Genomic DNA, 21,378 nt, shown 5'->3' with positions numbered 1-21,378 from the left:
GTCTCCAGGCTGTATCACACCAGTGCAAAATTTAATGATGGGGTAGAAAGGAATAATGGATTCTATGAAGCTATTACTGCTGCCACAAACAATGACAGGAGATAGTCTAATCAAATGTGTTTGTCACTGGATATGATTAAACTAAATTTAATTCACCTTAAGATTTGAGAATGTGAACATTGGGTGTTCTCTGAAGAGAGTTTTCCTCTTCAGGGATACCAAAATAATCATTCTTAAAAACCTTCAAAGTCTACATTGAAAGACTGTCCATTTTGAAGTAAACTTCCTCAAGTGTACCTCATTTAATTTGCCTGTAATTTTATATACTCTGCCCGTAAGGCCTAGTTATTTAAGGCTGTTTTTTCTTTATCTGAGTACAAACAGAATGTCTGTAATAATTTGAATTATGATTGCTTTTATCTACTTGCCTAGTTGGGTATATATATGTATATATATGTATGTGTATATATATATATACACACATGTATATATGTATATGGACAAAAATTTAGGCAAGAAAGTAATTGCAGAGGGAGGCCCAATTACTCTTTGAAAATACTTCTCCCTACAGTCAAAACATTGAATTGAAATTTAAACATTCAACTATAAAGGGGCTATTTAAAAATACAAACATACCGAGCTGTATTTGAATATTAGTGCTTTGAATGTTTTAGTTCTTTAGACATTAGTTAGTGAGCTGACTTTACTTTCATTACAGATAGGTGATAAATTCAAACAAAAGGCAACTCCTTCACTTCCAGCAATTTCTTTATGCATAACTGTGCCTTTCCTGAGACTGGGCTGCTTGACTTGGCTGAACACAAAGTTTCACACTTCATTCTGAAAACTCAGTGCAGTACTATCAGGAAAGTCTCATGGGGGTGCAAATGTTCCCTTATTTGCTTTAAAGCCATGAGTCTTAATGGCCATGCACTGAAGAAATTCTTCCCCCAAAATGGATATCAGTATCAGTCCTCTCCTCTCCCTCTGTCCCCCCATCCACCCTTTCCTCCCTTCCCCTCCCCTTCCCCCTCCCTTACTTTCTCTCTCTCTCTCTCTCTCTCTCTCTCTCTCTCTCTCTCTCTCTCTCTCTCTCTCTCTCTCTCTCTTGTCTGTCTGTCTCCCTTGTCTCCCTGTCCCTCTCCCCCTCCCCCGGAATCCCTCACCCCCCTCTTTCTTTCTCTCTCTTTCTTCTTTCTTTGCCAGTCCTGGGGCTTGAACTCCGTTCCTGGCCACTGTCCTTGGACAATTTTGCTCAAGGATAGCACTCTGTCACTTGAGCTGCAGCATCATTTCTGCCTTTTTCTGTGTATGTAATATGGGGGAATTGAACCCAGGGCTTCATGCATGATAAGCGAGCATGCAGCTAATAGTCCACATTCCAGGCCCAGCATTTCTTTTATATGGACAGGAAAGAAAAAAAAATCACCACTTAGATGAATTAGGTTAGGCCCGGTAGGGAAACAGATGATGGTAGAGTACTGCAGATAAGGCAAGGAAGTCATGTATTTATGGAGGTAGAAGAGCTAAGGTTATCTCAGTCTCTATGATTGAGAGAGCTTATACTGTGGACAAACTTTGCCCTGAGTGCTTTCAAATGGATTCATAACACTCAGTCAGAGATGCAAAGCAGGAGAGGACTATAAAACATCAAGTCCTAGAGTACAACATCTCTCTCCTTATGTCAGAAATATTCCAAGACACAGAGGATGCCTGAAATCTTGCATTGGACCAAACTGTATGTAGAAGCTCTGAGAATAAGATGACAGCATGGATATGTAGAACAAAAGGATGATCCAAAAGTTTTATCAGGTTGCACTGAGTATGATATAGGTTAAAAACTTTTCTGAATTGCTTACTTCTTGGATTTTCCATTTAATTATTTTAGAGTACTAGGACTTGCCCTTATGGGGCATATGAAGAGCTGCTTGCTTTCTGGGATATGGGCAACAAGGATTTGTGCCATCTTGTACACATTGCCATAATTATCCCCTATGGTTAGTCTATAGTTTTCTTTATGGATTCAGTGTGAAGAATAATTTTTCAGATAGTACTTTAGGTTTTGGTGACTCAGAAGTGGTCTCAAGGTCCCGTCATGCCTCAGCCCCACATGGAGGAAATCACATAGCCGCTGTGTGGCAGACCACAGAGGCCTTAGTAGAATTAACAGAAAATCAGCTTGTTTTTATTTCACTGAGGGCCGAAAACACTTTTTCATTTCCTTTTTTTTTTTTTAAATACAAGGTCTCTCTCTATGTTGCCTAGATTGGTTTTAAAATCCTGGCCTCAAGCAATGGTCTCCCTGGAAGCTGGGACTGTTCAGTACATGTCATTGAACCAGCTCCCAAATCTGGCTTAACTCACAGAATTCTACCTTACTACTGAACTATATATGTTCCATAGGTAACCCTTTTCCTTGTCTGTTAGCTTTTATATTTCCAGGTGTATAACATTCATCTTTTGAAAAATTGTTCTATTTTAAAATAGCTACTACAATTTTCCTGTACTATTATAAAGAAGTTTGTTGTGGGTTTTTTTGTCATATATGTTTCAATAGCACATGAGGTTATAGGAGTATGGCAGGATGACTAATGGGCTAGAAACTCAGAGGCTCAAAGATCTGATATTGTCAGTCATTCATCCTAAAACTTAAATGAACTGCCTCCTAATCTCCAAGAGTTTCCAGTACTATTTAATTAAATGACATTAAAAGTAGCTTATTCCACAGGGCATTGTAATGGCAACAACTGTAAGCAAACATACTATCAACATTAATTTCTTAATAATGTAAAGGATACATTTTTCTTTTCAATTGGGCCTTACAACAATTTTTTTTTCTGGAAAGGCAGTCTACTTGTTGGCTATTTGGGGAATCTTGGCATCTAGGAACAAGATAAAAATTATACACACTTCTTAAGTATTTTATTTGTTTGTAAATATATGTATGGTTTTCACTAGAATTTATGTACAGGCATATATATACATACCACCTTGACCATTGAGGTTTAGATGGGAGGGAGCCTTATGAAGATTATTAAATATCAGGGGCAGCAGCTGGCTTGCTCTGGAGGAATTTGGAGTCTAGCCTCACTTGAACAGAATACAAAAACTAAGATTTCCTCCGTAGTCTCTCAATATGACTTTCTTCACTCATTTCCTCTTTTTTTCTCAGAATATTTACAATGGTATAAGAACTTGTAGTTTTAATCACTGTTTCTGTTCATCTTGGCCACGAGGGGCACTAAAATGCCACATTATCTGGCAAATATGAAATGATCTGGCAATCTTTGGCACTTGCAGGTCAGTGGTGTGGTTGTCACAAGAAAGACACCTGGAGACTTCTGATACTGTCCACCTTCAGAGTGTGCAATGGCCACATCAGTGTGCTGGGTCTACACCTGCTTGTCACTTCCCACCTCCACCCATACACATTGTAAAGTCACAGTTGCAGTGTGGTAAAGGGGTAGTGGTTAGAACTCACATATGACCCCCGGGAGGATCACTATGCCTGGACTCCACCCAAAATAGTAAAGTGATTACCAAGTGAAATTCATGTTGACCCATGGAACATTCTGATACAGAACAGTTGTTTGTGCCCATGCTGTTCATTGTGTTTTAAGTGGTCATCGGTGGCCATAGAGTTTTTAAATACAGTGTGGCTGGTGAGACAGAGGACCTGAATGTTTTAATAGTATGGGATTTTAATTAATTTGAGTTTTAGTAAACACATGTACCTCCCAGATTGATGTTGGCAAGTCTACAACTATTTATATTGCATAAGTGTTGTTTAATAGATGAATCCAGTATCATCCAGAGAACTACATTACTAAACCTTGAGAGCACACCTAGAGTAGTAGAAGCAGGTTGTAATGGATGAAAAAGCTATGAAAGTAGTTTTAAGCTTAGCTAAGATATATGGACTAGCCCTTCTGAGCTGAGCAGAAGTAGGGTTTGGATCTTGACTGTCCTCTGTTTTGTCTGTGTAGGCTCTTTCATGTTGGTGAACACATCTGGAAGACCTGAGGGGCAGAGAACTCACCTGTTGTTACCTCAGCTCAAAGAAAATGACACCCACTGCATTGATTTTCACTATTTTGTATCCAGCAAGAGTAATGCTGCTCCGGGGTTTCTCAATGTCTATGTGAAGGTCAACAATGGACCCTTAGGGAATACTATCTGGAATATATCTGGAGACCCAACACGTACGTGGAACAGGGCAGAACTGGCCATCAGTACATTCTGGCCTAACTTCTATCAGGTAGGTGCTTTCCTTTCATTTTGCATCTTAAAATATCTTCTCATTTCTAAAACCATAAATTGTTCCTACATTAGTTTTATTACAGAGTATAGGAGAAATGGTGTTTTTGAAAATACACCTGAAAGAATGCCCTATGCTGCTTGATAACTAGTATCTTGAGGCTTTCTGAAATGAATAAACATTTAACTCAAATTGATTTATGTTTGTCTTTCATGATGCAGTCTTGTCTGCAAGGATACCTTGCTTTCTGTATAAAGTAAGCATGCTGACCTAGCTATAGCCCCTGAAAATACAATTGCCTCCCCTGGCACTGATAAGCCATGAAGAAGGGAGCCCTGGTGAGGGCAGCTTAGGATGGGCTTTCACACTAAGTCCTTGTCACAGAGGAGCTGCTGTGAGTTTCTTTCTAGAGGATCTGTTGAAACCCCCTTTATCTCCTTTCATTGAGATCTCCTTTAAAAAACTGAAGCAAGGGCCAGGAGTTTGGCCTAGTGGTAGAGTGCTTGCCTAGCATGCACGAAGACCCGGGTTCAATTCCTTGGTGCCACATACATAGCAAAAAGCCAGAAGTGGTGCTGAGGCTCAAGTGGTAGAGCTCTAGCCTTGAGAAAGTCCAAGGACAGTGCTCAAGCCCTGAGCCCAAGCCCAGGACTGGCAAAAAACAAAAAAACAACAAAACAAAAAAACTGAAGCGATAAAACTAGGACAGTTCACACATCATAAAAAAATCAATCACGCAATAGCTTGAGCACATGTGATTCTTGCCTGTAATTCTAACTTCCCAAGAGACCAAGATATGAAGATTATGGTTCAGCTCCTGAAGAGACTGAGATATGAAGATTATGGCTCAAAGCCAGTGTAGGCAACAAAGGCTTCATGGACTTACTTTCAGCTCAACAGCAAAAAGCTGTGGCTTAATCTTGCCTTCAGCAAAAAGCTCAGGGACATTGCCCAGGTCTTGAGTTGAAGCCCCAACACTGGCACAAAAGAAAAATGTAAGTAATTACATAACCATTCTGACCTGAGGTGATAAGTGGCAATTGGGCAAAAAGGGGTACTTTTGCATTTTGGCCACATCTTTAACAAATCCCTGGTAATAAATACTGTTGATTTTTTTTGTTGAGGAAGTCTATATAAGATTGTATTTCGTTTGTTGTGTGTGTGTGTGTGTATGTGTGTGTTGGTTTGGGGGAATCAACTTAAAGGCTTGGGTGTTGTCTCTGGGCTCTTTTCTTCAAGACTTCTTGAGCCACAGCACTACTTCTGGATTTTGGTGGTTTATTGAAGATGAGAGTCTCAAGGATTTTACTATCTCCACTGGCTTTGAACCATGAGTCTTATATCTCAGTTACCTGAGTAACTAGGATTATGGGCATGAACAACCAGTACCCATCTGTTTTGTGTTTGTTTTTGTATGTTTTGCTTGTATGGATTCGGGTCCTAGGAACTGTTCTTGTTTGCTCTACTACTTGAGCAATAACTCCCCTACTTTCAGACATTCTATTCTGCTGTTTGGGTGTTTTTTAGCCAAGATCATTTAGACGTACTGCCTTTGTAGCTGCCTTGGAAATGGGCATGGGTATATGGTGGTAAAATTTTTACTTATGTAATCATTGGATCCCTGAGCCCAGCACAGTTTCTACTACTAATGAATGACAAATGCTTTATGATAGAAATGAAATGGGGGGAAATCCTCTATTAGAATAGAAGCAAATTACTTGTATCGTTTTAGAGTATACTTGGTAGTAAGCATTAGGATAGCTGAAAATTTAGATAAGTCTAAATTTAGCAGTCTGCTAAAGAACAGTGATTGCAGCAAGCAACTGCAAAGGTATTCGTAATGGTTTATTTATAAAAATGCAAAATAAGTAATATTTCTAACAACAGAGGATTTTAATTTATGCTATCTCAATACAAAAATTCTCTTTGTAGCTATTAATATTATGGAAGATGATATAGTGATATAGTTAACTTTATTTTTGTAAATGGATATGGAAGGTAAAAAGCATTACTTAAATTTCATTCTTAAATACATGTGTATATATAAATTGAGAATATATGTTAGATAATTACATATTAAAATATGAAGTAATATATACATTAATATCTAATATTAATGAATTAATTTAATATTTAATGAAAAACCAAAATATATTCTAAAATAAACATATAAAAATGGTATTTCTCTAGAGAATGGAATAAAAAAGTTATCTAAATAGTTTCTGTTATTTATTATAGTGTACATTTTCCCAGCTTACAGGTACAATATATATTGCTGAAACAAAAAGGATTATTTTTCCTCGAGGTAGGAAAATAGCCTTTTCTTGTGTTTATTTTTTTAATTCCCAGTAATGACTTTTGCACTTGTGGATTAATGCTTCCAAAGCAAGTGCTTTACTATTTACACCTAGATATTTGGCTTTCATTATTATTATTAATTTTTTTTGCCAGTCCTGGGCTTGAGCTCAGGGTCTTAGCACTGTCCTTGGACCTTCTCAAGGATAGACTCTACCGCTTGAGCCTCACCACCACTTCTGGCTCTTTTTCTATGTATGTGGTACCTAGGAATCGAACCTGGCTCTTCGTGCATGCTATGCAAGCACTCTACCACTAGGCCAAACTCACGGCCCGCTTTCATTTTTTTTTTCAATAGTCTCACTTTTTTTGCGTAGACCAAACTAGATCATGATTCTCCTGTTTTAGCCTCACTTTGTAGGAAGCTGATGGGCACATGCTTTCCCTCTCAGCATTTCTATTGGGCTGGAAGTCTGCATACCATTTCTCACAGCCTGGATTTGAACTGTGATCTTCCCGAGCTCTACTTCCTAAGTAGCTGTGATTACATGTAGGAGCCAATACACCAAACCTGAAAATATCTTATTTTAACACAAACATTCTAGTAAACTATCAGTAAAATAATTTTAAAAGATGGCCTGTGAGACAAAGTTTTCTTCATAGGATTAAATTATTGCCCATGTAGGGGTTTTGCCTTGGAAAGCTTATCTGAGGTATACCTAAGCCCGAAGATAAAATGGATTGTGGACATAGTACTTCCTCATATTTTCTGTTTTTTTCTGCTGGAGTGAAGTATATATACTGAAGTCATAAATGACACGTCATAAATGATATACAAGAGAGATTAATAGCAAACGTGCCAAATGTTGAGTTGTAAGCCTTAAAACCCCAAATAAGATCTGAGTTATGGTTTTGAATTGGGATGAGAAACCCAGCTGTGTCAGTAGAAATGAAGTAAGATATGAGCTGGATAGCTCATCATCACATGAGAGCCAGGATATTCAACTGCCAGATGCAGCAAATGACAGAGCTTCCATGGGCTACAGACTAAGTCCCAGGCTCTTCTCCACTATACCTTTGCAAAGGAGTTAACTATCTTCATCTGATACAAAACCTTGTCTGCATTCATTCATTCATTTGTATTTGTTTTATTTCTTTCATTGTGCAAAAGTGTTTTAATCCGACACATCAGTTTGTAAGTACCTTTTAAGTTTGTAAGTATCCTTTTACATTTATCTTTGACCCTAAATCAGTTTATAAGTGCAATTTATCTTGATCAATATCACCTCTTATATTTTCTTCCATCTACTTTGTGATATTGAGGCTTGAACTCAGAGCCCGGTTATTGTCCTTAGTTTTTTTCACTCAAGTCCAGAACTCTAGTGCTTCTACAGCTCTAATTCTGGCCTTTTGGTGGTTAATTGGAGGTTCATGTGCTTTGTGCCGGTGCAGCCTTTGAGTAGAGATCGTTAGATCTTAGCCTCTCGAATACCTTACTTGGGTAACAGGTAAGTGACACTGGCACCCAGTTTCTATTTACTTTTGATTCCACTTTCCATAAACACTTTAGCGTAAAGATTTTTATAGTTGGCTGGAGGTGTGAATGTGATTTTTTTTTTTGCCAGTCATGGGAATTGAAACTCAGGGCCTGAGCACTGTCCTTGGGCTTTCTCAAGGCTAGAGCTCTACCACTTGAGCCATAGCACCACTTCCAGCTTTTTATCTATGTGGTACTGAGGAATTGAACCTGGGTCTTCATGCATGTTAGGCAAGCACTCTACCACTAGGCAAAACTCCCAGCCCAGCACAGCACTTTTTATATCAGTTGCAGTATATGTCATAAAGCTTGCAAAAAATTAATACATGATTTATATATACTTGCAATATTAGTATATACTATGTAATTAAAGTGATAGTTACTGCATATTTAATATATAGTGTTGAGGATAGCACCCAGCACTGGTATATGTACTAAGTATGTTCTCTCTCACAGATCTGCATCCACAGCTCATAACAAAAACAACAATAATAATAATAAACAACTTTCTTTTTCAGTTCTGAGGCTTGAATTCAGGGCCTCATGCTCTCATTAGCCTTACTTGTTCCTGGCTGGCATTCTACCAGCCATACCTCTAGTCCAGCTTTTCTGTGATTAACCGCGGGTGGAATATTACAGACTTCTGTGTCTGGGTTGGCTTTGAACCACAATCCTCTAGAGCTCAGCTTTTTGAGTAGCTAGAACATCCAACAAGTGTGAATATTTGGCATGAGTTTATATGAATAAATCAAATATTTTTGGAGGTACTTCACATAATATTGTAAAATGGGCAACATTGCACCACGTAGAAGAGAACACGTTTTGATGGCACAGAATTGGATGTGAATATCATCCCTGCTTGTTTATGATCCTTGATAAATAATTTAAATTTAATAAGCCTCACTTTCCTAATTATAGTCTAAGTACATTGACCTGTCAGTGTGTATGGATCATAGGAGAAGGCATTTGGGATATTGTAGCATTTCAATAAATTATAGCAGCCTGTTGAGACACCATTAAGACTTCTGAGAGACTGTCAAAAAGGAACCAGTTAATAGCTAAGCACTGTGTCCTTGAGTAAGCCCTTCCCTATGTGTTTAACTGTATGTCAGAGGTGTTAAATGGCAAGGGACCTAGAACAAATCCTTTTTTTCCCATATATTTTTATTGTAATTAATAGAAGGGTTACATGATATTTGACAGATAGATGGTGCATTAATTCCCATACATTGATACCCTATCACATGTCTTGGTCCCCATTTCCCTCCCCCCCATCCCTAACCCTCATCTTGTTTTCCCCCCGTTCTCTATCCAATTTCAAATAACCAAATACAAATATATCCGCTATATGAGGTAACAAAGTGAGATACTGTAACAATATGAGATAACCAAGGGGCAGCAAAAGAGATGGGAGAAAACATAGTACCTTAAGAACAACGATCATTCATTATATGGCTTATGTTTCTATATCCTAGAGATCCTTTTATTCAGTGTCCTACTATATGGCCTTTTGTATCAAGGTTTTGCTCCATTGCAAATCTCTGCTAAGAGAGCCCAAGGTTTCAACTCATTATGACAAATGAGGGAAACCATTGAGCCTAAGTTCCTTTGAGTCTGGCTTACTTCACTTAATATGATTTTTTTCTAAGTCTTTCCATTTCCTAACAAATGGGGTGATGTCATTCTTTCTGACAGCAGCATAGAATTCCATTGTGTACAAATATCACATCTTGTTGATCCACTCATCAACTGAGGGGCACCTGGGTTTGTTCCATATCTTTGCTATGGTAAATAGTGCTGCAGTGAACATTGTTGTGCTGGTGGATTTAGTATGTCCTTGTTTCTGGATGATTGGGTAAATGCCAATAGTGGAATTGCTGGGTCATAGGGGAGCTCTATGTTTAGTCTTTTGAGGAACTGCCATACTGCTTTCCATAGTGGTTGAACGAGTTTGCACTCCCACCAACAGTGTAGTAGTGATCCCTCTTGGCCACATCCCCTCCAGCATCTGTTGTTATTAGTTTTCTTGATCCTGGCCATTCTAACTGGAGTGAGGTGGAATCTTAGAGTTGTTTTGATTTGCATTTCTTTTATGACCAGAGATGTTGAGCATTTCTTCATGTGTCTATAGGCCATTTTTGTTTCTTCTTCAGAGAAGACTCTCTTTAAGTCTTTGGCCCATCTTTTAATGGGATGGTTGTTACTTTGGAGATTAGTTTTGGATTGATTCAATTTTTTGAGTTGTTGATATATTTTTAGATATGAGGCCTTTGTCTGTTGTATGGCTGGTGAAGATCTTCTCCCACTCTGTAGGCTTCCTAATTGGTTTACTAGCTATGTCCTTTGCCGTACAAAAGCTCTGCAGTTTAATGCAGTCCCACTTATCCAGCCTTTCTCTGATTTGTTGTGATTCTTGGTCCTTATTAAGGAAGTTTCGACCTACTGTTGGTGACTTTAACACACCACTATCACCTTTGGACAGATCAACAAGGCAAAAACTCAACAGAGAAACCTTAGAATTGAACCTTAGAATATATAGTTATATAGACCAACTAGATCTAACAGACATCTGCAGTTTATTCCACCCAGCAACAACACAATATACGTTTTTCTCAGCAGCACATGGAACATTTTCCAAAATAGACCATATTTTAGGGCATAAAACAAACCTGGACAGATTCAGAAACACTGAAATTATTCCTTCCACTCTCTCAGACCACAAGGGCATGAAATAGGAACTGAACACACATCTCCACCAACGAAAACCCTGTAACTCATGGAGATTGAACAACATATTGTTGAATCACCAATGGGTCATTGAAGAGATCAGAACAGAAATCCAACCGTTTATGAAATTTAACAAAAAAGGGGCACAGAAAATACCAGCTCCTTTGGGACACAGCAAAGGCAGTACTCAGAGGAAAATTTATAGCTCTGAGTGCCTATAATAACAAATTGGAAAAATCGCAAACCAATAATTTAATGTGTCACCTTAAGCTCCTGGAAAAAGAGCAACAAACCAACCCTAATCCCACTAGAAGGAAGCAAATTATTAAAATCAAAGCAGAATTGAATGAATTGGAATCCAAAATAACTATAGAAAGAATCAACAAAACAAGGAGTTTGTTCTTTGAAAGAATTAACAAAATTGGCAAACCCTTAGCAAATCTTACCAAAAAAGAAGGGAGCATACTGAAATAAACAAAATCACAGACAAAAATGGTCATATCATGAAAGAAATTACCAAGATCCAGAGCATCATGAGGGAATACTTCTCAAACCTTTATGCCAACAAATTTGAGAATCTAGAAGAAATGGACGAATTCCTAGCCAATATTAACATACCCACACTGAACCAAGAAGAACTAACTCAACTAAACAGGCCTATTTCAAGCACTGAAATAGAAATGGCAATCAGAGAACATCCAAATAAGAAAAGCCCAGGGCCAGATGGATTCACAGCTGAATTCTATAAAGTCTTCAAAGCAGAGCTCACACCAATACTCCTCAAGCTCTTCAGCGAAATTGAAAATGAAGGTTCTTTACCAAACTCATTCTATGAAGCCAGTATAACCCTCATGCCCAAACCAGACAGAGATTCATCAAAGAAAGAGAACTATAGACCTATTTCTTTGATGAACATCGATGCAAAACTTCTCAACAAAATACTGGCCAACCGTCTACAACAACTCATCAAAAAAAATTATACACTATGATCAAACGGGTTTCATCACAGGGAGGTAAAGCTGGTTCAACATACGCAAATCAATTAATATAATTCAACACATCAACAGGAGCAAGGTCAAAAATCACATGGTTGTCTCAATAGATGCAGAAAAGGCATTTGACAAGATCCAACACCCCTTTATGTTAAAAGCTCCGGAGAAACTAGGAATCCATGGAACATTCCTTAATATAATAAAGGCTGTGTATGACAAACCCACAGCTAGTATTATACTTAACGGCAAAAAGCTAAAGCCATTCCCTCTAAAATCAGGAACAAGACAAGGATGCCCACTCTCACCACTCCTCTTTAACATAGTTTTAGAATTCCTAGCCAGTGCAGTAAGGCAAGAAGCAAGCATAAAGGACATCCAAATAGGGAAAGAGGAAGTAAAACTTTCCCTCTTTGCAGATGATATGATCCTGTATTTAAAGAATCCTATATCAGTTCCTTGAGCTGATTCAAAACTTTGGAAGGGTAGCAGGGTATAAAATTAACCCTTAAAAATCAACTGCCTTCCTCTACGCCAACAGTGAGAGGAATGAATGAGGCAACAATCACGAGAGCAACTCCTTTTGCAATAGTCTCAGGAAAATAAAGTACCTAGGAATTACCTTAACTAAGAATGTAAAGGACCTTTTTGATGAAAACTTTAAAACCCTGAAAAAGGAAATTAAAGCAGAACTGAGGAAATGGAAAAACCTCCCATGCTCCTGGATTGGAAGAATGAATATGGTGAAAATGATAATCTTGCCAAGGGCTATCTACAAATTCAACGCAATACCCATCAATATCCCAATGTCATTCTTTAAAGAAATAGAAGAGGCAATCCAAAATATCATATGGAATAATAAAAGACCCCGTATAGCAAAAACACTTCTTAGCAGAAAGAACAGCGCCGGAGGAATTTCAAAACCAAAGTTTAGACTCTATTACAGAGCTATAATTATCAAAACAGCTTGGTACTGTACAAGAACAGGCCTGAAGACCAATGGAATAGAACTGAAGACCCAGATATTAAGCCACAGACCTATGGCCACCTAATCTTTGACAAAGGAGCCAAAAAAATAGAATGGAAGAAAGATAGCTTCTTTAACAAATCCTTTTTGAAAAGGGAACAAAACAAGTTCGCTTCTACTTTTGTTTTTACCCAAAAGCATCTTCTCTGTTGTCCTAAAAAATACCTGCTGAGGTTTAATCCCTGGAATTTGCTTACGTAGCTTGTTTGGCTACAGACTGAGGAAGGGGTGGTCTAAGTCCACAGTGGAGAACCTCTACATAGAACTCTGATGGTTTCTTTTCCCCTTGTACCTTCTCATCCATTTATCCTGAGAATCACTTCAAAATGTAAATTTTGCTCTTGATGCACTGGGGAAAATTTTTAATCAAACCAGATACAACTTCTTATATCTTTGTTAAACACTGTAGATATTGTGCAGGTTTTGTCTGTCATAGTCCTCCTTCTTATGGTATCTACAGTGTACTGAGTCATTTTTTTCATGACAGTGAAACAATGTGTACAGTCTTCTCTACCATGTAGAGAAGCATTCTGCAGCTAGAAATCACAATAGTAACCTGAATGGAATAAAGCTAATTGCAGGTTAATTAGGAATTTTTAAAACATAAATAATCAAACATAATTGTCAAAAATTACCACCGAATTAATTCTTCAATTAATGCTTGGCCCAATTGTTGCTCTTCTTACCTGCCCTGTGGGATTCAGAAGCAGAAGGGAAGGAACAATTCTCTCTCCTGGGTTACTTTCTTAGTTTAGACATGGACTTCCTGCCATCTGAAGAGGAATCTTTTTCTTTCACATTCACTTTCACTCTTAGTTATACTGCTAAGAAAAAACATTTGTCTGCTTTGAATCTCTACCACTGCTCTTCTCTCCTGCCTCCATGTTTCAGTTGCTTCTGAAGCCAACAAATCACCATTTAATTTCTTTGTGTTCTTTCTAATCATGCAGCCCTTTCAAAGCCCGACAATGGTTCTGAGTTTACTTGGAGTCCAGAAAGGCAAAGTATTTAAAGATCACTTTGAAAAGAGAAAGATGCACAGGTAACCTGGGAATCTCCTTGCTCAGGCCTTGCAATAAAGGGCCCTTGAGGAGGGTGGGCAGTGACTAATGGATGTGCAGATAGAGTCATCAAATGAGGCTCACTGGAGCCTCCTTGTTAAAACAAATTTCTCAGATATGTCAAAGTGCCCTGGGAGACGATTAGGAGCAGATTCCAGCTGGGCCCTGCTCTAAATTCTTTATGCAGGGAAACTACAAAAGGAGCTTGTACTTGGGGGTTGGGAGAGGCTAAACCAAGACTTGCCCTTTACCAGGCTGACAGCTTTGCTGGTAAATGAGGAGTTGAGGGAATAGGAATGACTTGATCTTCCCCCAGCTTCTTCGTGTTTAGTTTCAATCTTCGTTCCATGCACAGCTGCCTCAAATTTTTTTTACTGTATTTGTCTTCAGGTCTCTTATTTTATCAAGAAGCTATGTAAGGCCCTGGTGAATGACAGCACGAATGTATTTGCTGCCTAGAGACAGTGTTTTAAGATGGAATAGGTAACTGTTTTCTGATTTGAAATTCTAGGGAGTATTAGGAGAGTGTTGGCCAAAAGGGAAGACACATGGATAATTCTTGACCTAACGGTCTCCTTAGGGCTTGTGTATATTTTTGAGTCTCTAAGAGAATCACATGGTGAGTGTGCATGCCCAGGCAGAGTCTGGGCATGGGCTTATGCATCTGCAAAGCTTGTCTTTAGTCCATTGCTCCTGAAGTATCCTTGGGAAATACCAACTGAAAAATAACACCTATCTTGATTCCATAAATTCCTTGCCTGTGGCCTTTATTGAATTGCTTCCTGCCTTTCAGATGACCTGGGGAATTTGATATGACAATGATGTATAACTCTTTTCCTCCAACAAGAAAATTAGTCTAAGATAGTTGTCCCTGTACTGTGTATTTTGGGTTTATAAGAGGATAAACAACCTGTTTTGAGAAACCAGTGGAGGCACCTGAGGTTGTCACTCTGCTGTTGAGTTACAGCTGCCTCCAGGAGGTTGAACAGTTTGTATTATGGTTTTTTTATGCTCAAGGACCACATTTTGTTTATTCATTAAAAAAAAAACTTGCCACATCTCTACATTTCATTTTCAGCTTGTACTTATTATTTGTTGTTCAAGGATAAGCACCTTTTCTGTTAACATTCTCACATCTGTAGGTGGGCTGCTGATGGTTACTTATTAGAACGTCTCTAACATTTCCTTCTTTTTCTTTTCAATGATGTTTTACTTTTAGTTTCACACATTAGTGGCACATACTGACTTTTATCTAGTTAGGGATTTCATCATATTTCCATACATGTGTATAATATAGTTGGATTATGTTTACTAGTTTAGTGCCCTTTAGTCCCTTCTCACCTCCCACCTGCCAGTTTGATCTTGTTTTTAGTTCTTTCTCCACATCTTTGTAGAACTGGCTTCTTTTCCTTAATATGATGGTCTTTAGTTTATCCATCTTTCAGAAAATGACATAGTTTCATTCTTTTTAATGGCTAAATCATAGTCCCTGGTACATAAACATTTTCATAGTTCTTCTGTGAATCATGTAAGCTGATTCCATAACTTGGAAATTGTGAATAGAGATGTTAACAGCACAGGTATTTGTACATCTCTATGGCAAGGTAAGTATCCAAGTTTAGTTTTTGTAGGTATATACCCAGAAGTGATATAAATATGATGTGAAATTGCTGTTTTAAATTCCTTTCTCAATTTAGGAACTTGAACTTGCTATGCTGATGTTCTACTACTTGAAGGTTTCCTCTAGCCGTACTTTTGCTGGGCTGTTAAAAGAGACTCTTGCAAACAGTTGCCTGGGCTAGCTTTGTCCTTCAGTCCTTCTGCTTTCAGCCTTACAAATAGCTAGGACTGCAAATATTAGACAACAGCACCAGCCTATTTTTAATATTTCCATATTGATTCCCACTAGCAATGAATAAGAATTTGTGTTTTGCTGTATTCTTTATTATATTCTTTGTTATTTTCTTGATGATAGCCATTTTGACTGAGTTGAGGTAGATACTTGATATTTTTTTGATTTGTGTTTCTCTTATGGGTAAATATGTTGACTTTTTTTTCCATCCATGTAGTTAAATATTTTCTTTCTTTTTACTAATTCGTCTAAGGGTTTGTCAATTTTGTTTATTCTTTAAAAAGGCAACTGTTTCACTTATCCTCTGTTTCATTCTTTTAGTTTCATTTGTGATAGTTGTTACTTCATGTCACATTGAGACTGGCTTGTGCTAGTTCTTTTTACCTTTGATATATCTTAGTTTTTTTTTTTAATTAGAGGCTCTTGCAGCTATAAACTTCTCTCTTTTGATTTGTTTTATTGTAGGTTTTGGATGTTATGTTTTTGTTTTCATTGACCTCTGGGAATATTTTTTATCACATCCTCCCCCTCCCCCAGTTTTTTTAGTGTGACACACTGATTAATCAAAAATATATCATTTCGTCTCTGTTTCTATTTTTATGCTTTCTGTAGCTTCTCTTGTTGTTACCTTAATTTTGTTATATTAGTTAAGATGATTCATTTCCTAAAATATGATCTGTTTTGGAAAATGTATCCTGTGCTGCTAGGTTGCTGGCAGTGTATCTCAGTAGTATAGAAATCACCTAGCATGAGTGAGACATCAGAATAGACACTCAGAAGCTAGCTAGCTAGCTAGCCAGATAGATGGATGGTGATGGGGATGACAGAGCACTAATAATAGCTCTCTTGTTTTCTTTCCTTTAGGTTTACAAATTAGGTTATCACCTTGTATTTTGATGTTGCATCCAAATAAGTAAATGTTTGACTACTTCGCTCTTGATTCTTTCTTATTTTTTTAATGTAATGCCTGCTAGTCTCATACTATCTTCCTGATTCAGCCTTCTGCGTGATGGTATTTTAGGCATGCACCACGACACCCAGTTAAAGAATTATCCATTTTCCCCTTTGTTAGCAAAGATTCCCAGGTGTTTATGCAATGAGCTATATCCTTACCCTGCTTTTGATTTCTTCCTATCTCTCAGGAGAAGAGATAATTAAAAATAATTTTTAGTGAGACACTGAATTAATAAATATGAAATTCATGAATAATAAAAGGCCAGCTATATTTTAAACTATTTTATCATGTACGGTATCATTATTACCAACACTCATGCACCAGTGCCTCAGAGAACTCATGAAAGGAGAGGCGTACAGCCTACAAATCTGATATCTAAGGGTTTTCCCCTTCCAGTCATAGATACAAAGAACCTCTTTCTATGAAAGCCTCTGGAATCATACTGGCTGGGTGTAAATTACAACTGTACCACTATTGCTCATAGACAAATCTTGTTTGGTAAACCATTCTAATACCAATAAATAGGCCTGACATGGAGCTGTAGAGTGAGTGAGTGGATGAATAAAATCCTGCCTTGTTTTTTTTTAAATCAGGATCTTTATATGTGTGCGTTTCTCTTCTAGAAGGAGAAGAACGAAACAGAATGTGTTCAGGGAGGTAGGACTATAAACTCAAAAGGTATTTTTTGAGACAAGTATCTATGTTATATACCCTGAGGTTGAGTTTGGGACTTCTCTTTATCCAAGAAGCACCAAAAAGGATGTTACCTCATGATTTTTTTTCTTAATTATGGCTTTTGTGGGAAGAGAAAGATCAATCACTATCATCTAATTCTTTTCAAAGAAGGCATATAACTTTCATTTTCCCAACCAAATATCTTGAAGACCGCTCCTGCTGTCTTAATGGGACATATTTTTTGCTTTAGGTGTTTATTATTACAGAATCCTTTTTACTGTTTGTGTTACTATTTTGTATTTAACTCATTTGACAAAGGCAACAGAAAAGCTTTGACAATGGGTATGGACTACCCTTGCCTTCTATTTACATCCAAATCGATAGGACCCTATAGGTAATCTGCAGGAGTGCATTGCTTGCTTTTTAATCCCCTGTGTTGTAGAGAAATTACAAATGACATCCACCCATATATTTTCCTTTGCAAGCATTTGCACTGGTAAGAAAATCCCTTACACGTGGTCCTGTCTACAAGGGAAGTGATAGCCTGGAAAGCTAATTTTGCTCTTCACTGAAGCAGAGAGGTTCAGGATGTGGCAGTGCTCAACTTCTCCCTCTCCCCCTTGGCAGGAACCTGAGAAGAGCTTCCTGTCAGCCCTTGGCGGGCCAGTTTTCAGGAGGATTGTTTAGGAGCAAATGACAGCCCAGTCAGTGGCTTAGCTACTTGTTTCCTATCTCACAGAAAGTGGCTTTTCCCAAGATCTCCAAAGGCTAAGAGAGTGTAGTACTTGTCTCCTGAGATGTTATTGGGTGTAGGATGGAATAAATGTTGATTCTGTCTGTCCCTTACGCCGTTACATCTCAGGGTGCAAATCCATTTATAGAAAATGTCATACACATATATGTGCAGCTTCCTTTATATTTTGAATTATGACTGGATTATTTATAATCCCTAAAGTAACATGAATGCTTTGTAAGTAGTTGTTACACTATACCAGTGAAGGAATGATGACAACAAAAATGTTTATACATGTTCAGTGCAGCCTTGGTTATTCTTCAAATATCTGCCATCCACAGTGGATTGAATTCTTAAGATACAGAATGGGAAATGTGGCTCAGGTTCTTACATGTCTATAGTCACTATGTTTTTGTCAACTCACTGATTCATGACCTTGTTTTTTGTGTATTTTCCTGTTAAAATACCTTATATAATTTATGCAATTGGTTAAAATTAAACCATGCCCAACATGATCTCATGCCTGAATAAAAGCCTATGTGATTCATTCTGTTTTCTTGGTTCAGCATGGCATAGCTTCTTGCACTTAAAAGTGAACAATACTCAGTAATTAAGCAATACTACCATGACTATTTCAACCTTCAGAATCCCTAAAGAAAAGCATAGAATATGAGGAGATGTCAAGCTTAGTAGATCATTATAGGGATACATTTCTACCCCATGGAAGCAGAAAAAAGAGACAGGTATTGTGTTCCTTACCTCAGCTAGGAGCAAGTGTATCAAGTAATTCTTATACTGTGCTTTTCTGTGCATGTCCACAAATGATCATAAAACTTGATAAGACATGATTTGGGGTTACACAGGGATTGAGAAAATTCAAAATATTCAGTCAATGCTTAATGAGGGCCAGTCATATTTTCTGTAAAGCCAAGGTGATGTAAAATTACATACTGGGCTGTGGCAAAATTATTCCAGAGTAAGAGCAATTCTTTGTTTCTATCCTACTTATCAAAAACTACTAACTAACAAAAATATAATGTAGGTTAGGCTAAAGGAAGATACTCTTTCTCCAAAATGTGTGTAAGAAGCAAATTAAAACATTTAGCCCAAATCTAGCTAAACCAGGAATTATGAAATTAAAAATCAGAGGGCCAGATTTTAATGCTAACATGTTACAAATCTTCAGGTTTTTTGTTTATTCTTTCTGTGGAAGACTTGAGTTTTAAGTAATTTATCTTGTTTTATTTTATATCATATGTTATAATCTATAAAATAGTTTCTATAATTTCATTTGGGCATATTGTATAAATATTTTGTATTATTTTAAAAATGGTAATTATACTACAAACCCTATGGACTTTAAAATACCTTGTATGTATATCACTCCAATGATAAATCACTGGTCAGGCCAGAGGCTGAGTGGTCTTGCTGTCAGTGCTGGAATATGAATCTCATGTGTGGATTGCCAAGCATATTGTATTTGGCTTTTACAAAATATTGCTTTTGACATGTGCTTTCTTGTTAAGCAAAATAATGACAGTGTGTTAGAAAACCAAGCAGGAAAGTCTCTCTAAAATCAGAGACTAGATAGTAAATATTTCAGTTGGTTTTGCAGACAGTCTCTGTGGAAACTAGTCACCTCTGATACTGTCTGAAATCAGAAGATGCCATAGCATAAATAAATGAGCATGGATATATTTCAATAAAAGTTTATTCATGGACGTTGATATTTCCATTTAATATAATTCTCAAAATCACAAGTCTATTATTAGACTCTTGATGTTCTCCTTCCAGTCTCAAGTATAAAAATCATCCTTAGCTTGGGATTGGTACAAAATCTAGGACACATTTGGTCCAATGCTGATTCTGGTCCTAAAATTTATATTGTTAAGATTGGGTGATACAACTTTTCCTTGCAGCTACATTTGTAAGTGGAATAGGTTTCTTATAAAAGTCTTATATAATTAAACATTTTGGGACATATGTACCTATGTGTTTAAAGAACATATATAGATTTTTCATATATATACATATATATTTGAATGTATGTTTACATGCATATGTATGTACATGCAGATGTACACATACGTGTTTTCTGGGTATAATCTTATAGTACATAAGTTAATTTGATAACAGATTGTCCACATTTGGAGATGAAGTAAACCTAAATAAATTTAATAGTTTATTTGACTTCACAAAAATAATTTAACTTTTGTCACAAAAAGTAATTTAACATTTCTGAGTTCACTTGCTCATCACAAAAAGAGTGTCAATGTGACCTACCTCATGATGGTTGGCTAGGGCAATGTAAATAACACATCCAATATATTCCTGGGATATAGGAGTACCTCTGAAAATAAAGGAATGTGCCAGGTAACAAAGTCAGAGTGACAATATGAGATTAACCAAAGGCAATAACAGAGAAGAGGAATAACATAGTACATTAAGAACAACAATCACATGATACAAAGCTCTTGTTTCCATATCCTGGAAATCCTTTCATTTATTTTATTTTTTTCATATATTTTTATTGTAATTAATAGAAGGGTTACATGATATTTGACAGATAGATGGTGCATTAATTCCCATACATTGATACCCTTCACATGTCTTGGTCCCCATTTCCCTCCCTCCACCCCCACCCCTCATCTTGTTTTCCCCTGTTCCCTGTCCAATTTCAAATAACCAAATACAAATATATCCGATATATCAGGTAACAAAGTGAGATACTGTAACAATATGAGATAACCAAGGGACAGCAAAAGAGATGAGAGATAACATAGTACCTTAAGAACAACAATCATTCATTATATGGCTTAAATTAGCATCATCTTATTGTATCTAGTTTTTTGCACTATTGTAATCCTCTGCTAGTAGAGTCCTAGATGTGTACTAATTATTACCAGTGAGGGAAACCATTGAGCCTATGTTCCTTTGGGTCTGTCTTAATCACTTAGTGTGATTTTTTTCCAAGTCTTTCCATTTCCTTACAAATCAGGTAATGTCATTCTGATGGCAGCATAGAATTCCATTGTGTGAAAGTACATCTTCTTGATCTAATCATCCACTGAGCGGCATCTGGATTGGTTCCATACCTTCGCTATGGTAAATAGTGCTGCAATATACATCATTCTGCTAGTCCAAGCCTTACTTCTAATACAGAACACTTTTGATATGTTCTGTGTTATTTGATAAAAGCAAGAATGACATATTTGCACATTGTGTCTTGCATCTTTTTGTTTTCTTTTTCTAGTGGTGCCACTGATATT

At 37.2% G+C, this 21,378-nt stretch overlaps 1 protein-coding gene across 8 annotated transcripts in view; it reads left to right on the top strand.

The window, feature by feature from the left end:
- Ptprm (protein tyrosine phosphatase receptor type M) overlaps nt 1-21,378 on the top strand; it is a 750,652-nt gene that overhangs the window by 268,307 nt on the left and 460,967 nt on the right. For all 8 annotated transcript variants that reach the window (XM_090353479.1, XM_090353477.1, XM_090353478.1 and 5 more), the window contains exon 3: nt 3,987-4,258. In XM_090353479.1, the coding sequence (XP_090209605.1) occupies nt 3,987-4,258 (272 nt within the window). The remainder of the gene's footprint in view (nt 1-3,986; nt 4,259-21,378) is intronic.

The sequence above is a fragment of the Megascapheus bottae genome, chromosome 19, assembly GCF_031878675.1.
Source record: "Megascapheus bottae isolate mThoBot1 chromosome 19, mThoBot2.hap1, whole genome shotgun sequence".
Classification (NCBI taxonomy): Eukaryota; Metazoa; Chordata; class Mammalia; order Rodentia; family Geomyidae; genus Megascapheus; species Megascapheus bottae.
Note: the sequence above shows the minus strand (reverse complement) of the source record. Positions and strands in the feature narration are given on the sequence as shown.